This window comes from Salvia splendens, chromosome 11 (assembly GCF_004379255.2).
Source record: "Salvia splendens isolate huo1 chromosome 11, SspV2, whole genome shotgun sequence".
Lineage (NCBI taxonomy): Eukaryota > Viridiplantae > Streptophyta > Magnoliopsida > Lamiales > Lamiaceae > Salvia > Salvia splendens.
In genome coordinates this window covers 12,883,266-12,893,509 of record NC_056042.1, presented here as the reverse complement: position 1 = coordinate 12,893,509, position 10,244 = coordinate 12,883,266, and the positions used below count along the sequence as shown (strand labels likewise).

General features: G+C 42.0%; 1 protein-coding gene across 1 annotated transcript; it reads right to left on the bottom strand.

Annotated features, from left to right (window-relative positions):
• Positions 1–1,892: 1,892 nt before the first annotated feature.
• Positions 1,893–2,564, bottom strand: LOC121754451 (secreted RxLR effector protein 161-like). Its single transcript, XM_042149811.1, has one exon. The coding sequence runs from the start codon at positions 2,562–2,564 to the stop codon at positions 1,893–1,895; it is 672 nt and encodes a 223-aa protein (XP_042005745.1).
• Between the last annotated feature and the right edge of the window lie 7,680 nt (positions 2,565–10,244).

The window sequence follows — 10,244 nt, the reverse complement described above, 5'->3', positions numbered from 1 at the left end:
TCTGGGGATCTTTCTAATAAGCAACAAGTTGATACTGATCATGCAGATGGAGTCTTGGAAGATTATGAGGAAGCTGCAGAGCCTCTACAAGATCAGCAGCCTCCACCACAAGACTACCAAATTGGCAGAGATAGGCCAAGAAGAGCCAATGTGAGGCCACCTTCAAAGTTTAGTGATTATGAATTGATATTTTATGCTCTTCACATAGCTGAGCAGATAGAGATAGCTGAACCAAGTTCCTACAGAGAAGCCATCAATGGGCCAGAAAAGAAGCAATGGCTACATGCAATGAAGGAAGAGATTCAATCTTTATTGAACAACAAAACCTAGATTTTAGTATATAAAGCTGAGTTCAGGAAGATCATTGGTTGCAAATGGGTGTTGTAGGGATCGGATCATTCGGGATTCACTAATTACCGGGACCTCTTTTCGGTTACACTGCTACTGAGATGGCTCAGAGTTACAAGGCGAAATACAGAAGATTGATTACAGGATAAAAACCTAAGTACAATCTACCTATCTAATGTTCAAGTTACAATCGAAAAACCCTAGCTAAGCCAGACACTTGACCAGATCTGGACTCCAAGCTTACTTCGATTGGAATAACCCGCACACTTAGAAACCAAGTCAGAAACACCACGACAAGATCCTTGTGGATCTGAAATGAAAGAACAAAATAAAACAAAGTGTAAAGTCAGATGACAGCGTCGATGGCTCAGGTCACAATGTGACTGTGCTCCGGGCTAAGGATTTGTCCAAAGGAGCACCGCGAGACCGTCTGAATCAGAGATCTCACCAGATCTCACCAATTACTACCAACGCTACAGTCTCAACACACACCACACTTTAACACCATAGGGACCTCTCAAGAACATCAGAACTCACAGATCCTCACAAGAACACGATGAAAGCGCCTCCAGCTTAGCAGATCCAACTGAATCGTTAGATCTAGCGCTGGACTTTGCAAGGAAACCGAAGCAATTACCTCTACTAGTGATTTCACCGATCAAACACTCTCAGAATACCAGAGAAGTGAACGGAAGAGAAGATCAAAGATGAAGAATGAGGAAACCCTAGAATAGCCAGAGAGAGAGAAGCTCAGGATGAGAGAGAGAAATATCTCGAATGAATGTGCGTAAGTGAAGAGTCCCCAACTTAATTACTCACACAACTAACATAAATAAAATCCAACGGTACAAAGGCGGGATCCGCGTGGAGTGGTGACGTGGCAGCCAACTAGCAGCTCAGTTCAAGGGTCACCGGTTAAACGGGCCAGAGCCTTGGGCTCAGACTAAATAGGCATTGGGCCTAGATAAAAGTTCGACGCAATCCTTAAATAATCTGATATGGTCCATTTACACTCACATGCTCCACCTTGGACCTTATCAGCTAGATAGAGGAGAGCTTGGTCCATCACATTGCTTTATCACAGCCTACAAGGTTATCTCAAGACACCAAAGAGGATAAACTCATTAGTCAAGAGAATAACCAAGTTTCCTAACAAGACACTAGATGGCAAGCCAATTAGTCTTGTAGGACTTTAATTGCCTTGTGACTTCAAAGAGCCAAAGCTCACAAAATCAGCAAGGTCTTATCCCCCGGGACATGAACATGCTAACCACAATCAAAATGCAAACTCCTAATGCAAGTGAGCAATTTATCAACTGGCAAACATTTAGTACCTATATCAGCAGGGTTTTTATCAGTATGCACTTTATGCAATAAAATCTCTTGTTTTTCAACCACATCTCTAATGAAGTGGAACAAACATCTATATGCTTAGTTCTATCATGAAACACATGATTTTTGCATAATTGTATAGCTGACTGACTGTCAGAATAAACAGCAAGAATATACTTCAAGTATTTGAGTTCAGAGAGAACTCCCTTTAACTAAATTGTTTCCTTCATAGCCTCTGTGATGGCTATATATTCTGATTCAGTAGTGAAGAGGGCTACTATGTGTTGCAGTTGTGATTTCCAGCTTATACATGATCTACACACTGTAAACACATAAGAAGTAGTGGACTTTCTCTTGTCCCTATCATTAGCATAATTGGAATCCACAAAACCACATAGGTTCACACCATCATCACACTTAGAAAAACACATACCATACTTAGAAGTATGTTTCAAATATCTCAGAAGCCACCTCAGGGCCTCCCAGTGCACATGTCCAAGGTTAGACATGTATCTGCTCAAGCAAGACACAAAATAAGCAATATCAGGTCTTGTACTGACCATTAAGTACATAACAGAAAATATAGCATTGGCATAGGACACCTTTTTCATAACATTGATATCATACTCAGACTTTGGACACAGATCTTTACTCAACAGAAAATGAGCAGCTAAAGGCACAATAGCAGGTTTAGCAACAGACATGTTAAACTTCTTTAAAATTTTAAACACATATGGTTTTTGGTGAAGCACAAGGACAAACTCCTTTCTGTTTCTAAAGATAATGATACCCAAAATCTTTTGAGCATCACCAAAATCCTTCATATCAAAGTTATCACATAAAGCAGCTTGAACTAACTTGATGGCTTTAAGGCAGGGTCCCATAATCAGCATATCATCAACATAAAGCAAAAAGAAAAACAAGAACTTTATTAAGATTTTTCTCATATAGGCAAGCATCAAAGGTATTTCTCACAAACCCAAATTTTTGCATACAAGAATTAAACTTGATATTCCATTGTCTAAGGGATTGCTTTAAACCATACAAGGACTTTTTCAGCAAACACACATGATTGGGTATTTAGGATCCACAAAACCCCCAGGCTGTTTCATATAGATAGGTTTATCTAAATCACCATGCAAGAAGGCAGTTTTCACATCTATTTGTTTCAACTCCCAGTCAAAGTGATCACATAGAGCAAGCATTAGTCTAACAGTAGTAAATTTTACAACATGAGCAAATATTTCTGTATAATCTAGCCCTCTTGTTTAGTAAAACCCTTTGCCACAAGTCTGGCTTTGTATCTCAAGCCATCAACCTCATTTTTTATTTTAAAAAGCCACCTATAGTCAACAACAGAAGCACCAGCAGGCAGAGGAACTAACAGCCAAGTACAATTAATTTTCAGAGAGAGCATTTCATCTTCCATGGCTTTTTTCTATTGGCTCCAAAACTTAGATTTAACAGCTTGTTTATTTTTATTTTTATTTTATTATTCAAACACCTTCACAGTGGAGGGTTCGTGGGTCCCTCATCCTTATATTATCAAAACTCAAAATGTTACAATGTGTACAGACAATCCCCTCACACGGGTTACAGGGTTTGATAAAATTAGAAGAAACACTACAGAGTAGGCTCGGTGAGTCACATCGAGGGGGCTGTTGGGGTAGGCCTTGTTCGTCTTCTTGAATGCGGAGGTTGGGAACCCCCATCTCATCCAACCGGATCATGGCTTTAAGGTGTCTCGGCAGTGAGCGGCCATTCATGCAGTGGAAGTCATCTCCATTTAGGCCCATTCTTGTAAGGAGGTCTGCCGGTTTGTTCCCCTCCCGATGGATGAAAGAGGCTCGGATGGTAAGATTACACTTATGATTGGCCAAAAGTGCCATAACTCGGCAAGTATGGGCCGGCCCCATCTGACTCAATCCAAATTGGTTGCATGAATTCCGACGCAGTTACTAACCCATGATGGATAGCCAAGAGCTCCGCCTCAAGGGCCGAGTGGGCTTCTAGTGGGGTGGCGAAGGCTGCAAGCACGTCGCCCGCATGGTCTCGGACGATTCCGCCCCCTCCAGCTTTTCCTGATTCTTCAACATAAGCCCCATCTGTGTTGAGCTTGACCCATGGCTCGTCCGGGGGGTTCCACTTAATCGACATCACAAGTGGCCTAGACCTCCTAATATCCGCCTGGCGCAGGGCTGTGATTCAAAGTTGCACCCCCTTCCAGTGTTTTGGCTTGAAACTACCATTGGCCACGCTGTTCCTGACAAACATCTGTACCTGCCATACCACATTATAAGGCTTGAATTGCACCGATTGGTGACGACTTTTATTCCGCTCCGCCCAAAGGAACCATAGGATGAGGTATGGCATGGCTCGGGAGAGGTATCTCTTTCCAGGCTGTTGGGTTCTTCGTGACCATACCTCGATCCTCTTCGGGATAGTATCATTGATTCGAAGGACAGGGGACGATCCTGCGAACCATGAGTCGAATTCCCTCCAAACACTGGCGGCACCCCCACCTTGAATGAATAGGTGTTGCAGTGACTCGACATCTGGCCTATGGGGGCAGCATTGGCATTTGGAGGCCAATTCCATTTTCCGCCATTGTAGTTTTGTATCCACCGAAATGCGGTTGGAGAGGAGTCTCCAGATGAAAACAGCAATGGACGAAGTTAGGCCCGCCTTCCACACATCGGCAAGACCCTGGATAGTCGGCCCTCGGCTTCGGATTGTCTCCCTCGTTGTCTCAAGTGAGAAATCTCCCGTGCTAGATAGTTTCCACCTCGGTATGTCCGGTCTCCCGGGAATGATCGGCATAGCAAGGGCTTTTGAAATGACCCAAAGCGGTAGTCCGGCTTGTTCATGTAGGAGCTGAAGTTTTGGTTCATCCCAAGCTCCATCCTTGATAAAGTCCGCCACGAGTGTGCGAGGGTCACCCCTATCGTCAAGACAAACTTCTCTTATGGTCGTGTCAATAAGCCAGATGTCATCCCAGAAGTGGATCCCACCAAACCCCACCAGCCACCGGATGTGCGGTTGAGCTTGGGCCCGGACCTTCAAGAGTCTCTTCCACGCAGTGCTATTCCGGCTCGTGGGTCTCGCGGTGAGGGGGAAGACCCTATCGCAATATTTAGCCATGATATAGTTGGCCCAAAGAGAATTTTGCTCCCGAAATCTCCACCACAATTTCAGGTTGAAAGCACGTAACACTTCCTTAAACCGAGGCTCATCCCCATCAGATTGTTCTCGAAATCTCCACCACAATTTTAACAGCTTGTTTATAAGACTGAAGCTCATCCCCATCAGATTCATGCACATTAAAAGCTAAAGTAATTAGGTTGACCAAACCAATATATCTATTAGGCACATTAATGTTTCTCCTAACTCTATTTTTAGACAGGAGATAATTTTGCAAATCTGGACCAGAGTTAACAACAGGTTCAGGCTCAACAACTTGGTCATCATGATGAGGCCCATTTTGATTGTCAACAGGTATGGGATCAGGCTCAAGTTCAGGTTCAGGGTTAATGGGATTTGAATTCCATAAGTGATCCACCTCACTTGGAGTATCCTCAGATGACTCAATCTCAATGAGAGTGTCAGTGGACTCCACCTTAGTAAGAGGCTCACTGTCAACACTTGTTGGAGAGGGATCAGGGGCAGGCTTAAGACAGAGAAATTAATCTTCATTGAAGATAACATCTCTACTTATGGTGACCCTAAACCCAAGTTCACTCCTATTCCAAATCCTATAACCCTTTACACCCTCAGGATATCCAAGAAATACCCATTTCTTGGATATAGGGTCTAACTTATCAGTTTTGGTATGAATGAAGGCACAACAAACAAAGACTCTCAAATGGGATAAAGAAATTTTTCTACCAGTGAAAATAGACTCAGGACACTTTCCCTTGAGGGGAACAGATGGAGACCTATTGACAAGGTAGGCTGAAGTCAGTAAGGCTTCACCCCAAAAATTTTCAGATAAACTACTTTTAGACAAAAGACGCCTAACTTTTTCCAAAAGGGTTTTGTTCATCCTTTCAGTAACTCCATTTTGCTGAGGGATATAAGGGTTAGTCTTGTGTCTTTTAATTCCAAACTGAGAACACAAAGTATCCATTTGAGAATTACAAAACTCATGACCATTTTCTGTTCTGATTACCTTAATGGTTTTTCCAGTTTGATTTTCAACAAGATTTTTCCATATGAAAAACTTTTCAAAGACTTCAGACTTATTTTTCATCAAAAAACACCAAACATTTCTGGAGAAATCATCAATAACAGACAGAAAATACACAGACCCTGAATGAGTAGAAACAGAGGCTGGACCCCACACATCCATGTGTAGGTATTCAATCACACTATGACTGATATTTTCAGTCACAGATGTAGAGAAAGAAACTCTATGTTGTTTGCCCAAAACACAAGTATCACAGAAGGGGAGACCACTTTGAAAATCATTTTCAGATAAAAGCTCATTTTTCTTCAAAATATTTAGACCCTTCTCACCCACCTAGTCTATTGTGCCATAACATGGTTTTGTCAACCCTGACAACATTATTTACACAGGCCACAGACTGAGCAGAACATACATAGAGATTGCATTTCTTCACACCTTTGAACAAACACATAACACCTTTACAGATTTTCATGACACGCTGCCCCCATCTACCCTCAAGCCCTCATGCTCTAAACAGGTACAAGACAACAGGTTGTAACATAGATCAGGCACATATCTCACATCCTTCAAGTTAAGCACATATCCATTACTGAATTTCAAACACACAGTTCCAACGCCAAGAATCTGACACTTCTTGTCATTAGGATTAGGGCACTCCTTCTTATAGTGACCAACCTCACCACAGTTAAAACATTTTCTGTTAGCCTTAGGATTCTTGCTCTTAGACATGGATCTACTCTTGCCCTTCTTTTTACCATTTCCATTAGAGTTACTATCTTCAGTTCCCCCTCTTGACTTAGATCTGCCCCTAACATTTAAGGCCTTTGATTGAGCATTTTTAAAGCCTGATTTTCCTTAATTTCAATTTCTTTAGACTTTAAAGAACTAATGATCAAGTCAAGAGGAGCACTATCCCTGCCATACTTGATATCAGCCTTAACATCACTATAAGTATCAGAGATAAAATTCATTAGAGCAATACTAGTATACTCATCAATGGTCTTATTACCACACCTTTTAATGTCTTGCACAACCTTCTGAAACACATCAATATTATCATATATATCCTTTGAAAGATCCAGTTTAAATTTGAAAAGTTTTTCAAGCGAGTACATCCTTGAGTACATAGAAGTCTCAGTATACAGAGTATCTAGTTTTGCCCATAATTCAGAAGCAAACTCAATAGTCACATCTTTCCTAATCACAGAATCGGAGAGGTTCAGAATTATAGAGACCTAGCTAATTCATTCGTTTCTGTAATCTTATCTTCAGATTCAGTATCAGGGATAGTTCCCTCTACTGATTTAAAAACATTTTGATGTATCAAAATTCACTTCATTTTTTGTTTCCAGATAACAAAATCATTTTTACCATTGAAAGGAACAATTCCAACTGGTTGAGACATATTGTAGAAAAGTTTTACACACACAAAAGAACCCAACAAACACAAGACACAACAATTAACCCTGCTAGCACAGAAAGGGGATTTAAACACAGAACTAACAAGTAATCCACTCAAAACAGATAGGTAGAGATTTTTCATGCAAGGAGCTCACAGATGCAAGTAACAGCAAGTCACACACACAGAAAACAATCTCAAAGTGATTCCAGACTTGGGAGTCAAGTCAAGATAGAGTTCCTCCCTATTTGTCACATGTACCCCGACAGGAGGATTTCCCAGTTCGCAATCACCCAATGTATGGGGGCGCAAGGGGTCACTCAAGACAGTTTAGGCACAGGGTGGATAGGTAATTCACTCAAGACATAGAGTCACCACTCTGGAATACACACTTTGGGACAGTAAAGCAAGCAGAAAGCACCAACGGAAGCAAGAAAACTGTAAGCACCAAGAAACATGTAGAAGACAAGAGCACAGAAAACCTAAGCCACGGCCAGTGGCATCTACCAGCAACAACTGCCCACCCCTAGAACTAGAAAGCTGTAAAAGTTTTAGGGATTAAAACCAATATACCAGAGCGGGAACCTTGATCAGGAGAACCCGACGTACCTCAGAGCCTATACTAGAGGCTGAACTTTACTCTGACGAGCCCACCTCCTTATAATTTGCGACCCGGCGTGCCCGAATGATCTCCCCGTGGCTCTGATACCACTGTAGGGATCAGATCATTTGGGATTCATTAATTACCGGGACCTCTTTTCGGTTACACCGCTACTGAGATGGCTAGTCACAGAGTTACAAGCCGAAATATAAAAGATTGATTGCAGGATAAAAACCTAGGTATAATCTACCTATCTAATGTTCAAGTTACAATCGAAAAAGCCTAGCTAAGCCAGACACTTGACCAGATCTGGACTCCAAGCTTACTTCGATTGGAATAATCTGTACACTTAGAAACCAAGTCAAAAACACCACGACAAGATACTGGTGGATTTGAAATGAAAAAACAAAAGAAAACACAGTGTAAATTCAGATAACAACGTCGATGGCTCAGGTCACAATGTGACTGTGCTCCGGGCCAAGGACCTCATCTATCACCACGATTTGTCCAAAGGAACACTGTGAGACTGTCTGAATCAGAGATCTCACCAGATCTTACTGATTACTACCAACGCTACTGTCTCAACACGTACCACACTTTCACACCGTAGGAACCTCTCAAGAACACCAGCATTCACAGATCCACACAAGAACACGACGAAACCGCTTCCGGCTTAGCAGATCCAACTGAATCGTTAGCTCTAGCGCTGGACTTTGCAAGGAAACCGAAGCGGTTACCTCTACTAGTGATTTCACCAATCAAACACTCTCAGAATACCAGAGAAGTGAACGGAAGAGAAGATCAAAGACGAAGAAGGAGGAAACCCTAGAATCGCCAGAGAGAGAGAAGCTGAGGATGAGAGAGAAAGAGAAATATCTCGAATGAATGTGTGTAAGTGAAGAGTCCCAAACTTAGTTACTCACACAACTAACACAAATAAAATCCAACGGTGCAAAGGCGGGATCCGCGTGGAGTGGCGACGTGGCAGCCATCCAGCGGCTCAGCTCAAGGGTCACCGGCTAAACGGGCCAGAGCCTTGGGCTCAGACTAAATAGGCATTGGGCCTAGATAAAAGGTCGGCCCAATCCATAAATAATCAGATATGGTCCATTTACACTCACAGGTGTTCAAAAAGAAGATTGAGACTACAGAATCTCAGAAAGTTAGAGTCAAGGCAAGGCTTGTTGCAAAGGGTTTTAACCAAGAAGAGGGAATAGACTTCAATGAGGTATATTCCCTTGTGGTCAAGCATAATTCTGTCAGAGTACTACTAGCAATAGCAGCCAAGAGGAATTGGGAGCTGGAGCAGCTGGATGTGAAAACGGCCTTTTTAAATGGAGATTTAGAAGAAACCATTTACATGGCTCAGCCTGAGGGCTTTGTTATTCCTGGTGCTGAGGATAAAGTGTGCATGATCAAGAAGAGCATCTACGGGCTAAAGCAAAGCAGCAGGCAGTGGTACTTAAAGTTTGGTGAAAGCCTTGAAAGGTTGTGTTTCTGCAGATCACTCTATGATAGCTGTGTATTTGTGAAGAAGCAGAAAGGCAGAGCAGCTACATATCTATTGTTATATGTAGATGATATGCTCATATCAGGACCGGATGCTGAAGAAATCAATAGGATTAAAGCTCAGTTTAAAGCAGATTTTGAGATGAAAAACCTTGGAGTTGCTAAAAGAATACTTGGTATGGATATTGTCAGAGAGAGACATAAGTAAGAGGAAGCTGTGGCTTTTTCAAACTGATTATATTCAGAAAACATTGAGGAAATTCAAGATTGGGAATATGAGAAGCACATCAACTCCATTGGCAGATCATTTTAAATTGCAGAAATGTCAGAAAGCTGAAAGTGCAGAAGAAAGAAAGGAGATGCAGTTGATCCATTACTCTAACATTGGAGGAAGTCTGATGTACATGATTATTTGTACACGACCTGATATAGCCCATGCTATCAGCACCACTAGCTGATACATGGCAGAGTTTGGAAGACAACACAGGAATGCTCTGAAGTGGACACTGAGGTATTTGAAAGGGGCTGATAAGTTAGTCATTCTATTCACAGATCAAGGTGGAGTAGATGAGGAAGCTCTGGTTGGGTTATGTGACTCGGATTATGCAGCAAATCTGGATACAAGGAGGTTACAAACAGGCTATATTTTCACCTTGTATGGTTCTGTTGTATGTTGGAAGTCTAGCCTACAGAATATGGTAGCCTTATCAACTACAGAGGCTGAGTATATGGCACTCACCTCAGCTGTGAAAGAAAGCAAGTGGTTGCTCGGGGTTATATCTGAGTTTGGGATAAATCAGAAGACTATTGCAGTCCATTGTGACAACAGTGGGGCTTTGTGCCTAGCTAGATATCAGATGTTTCACGAA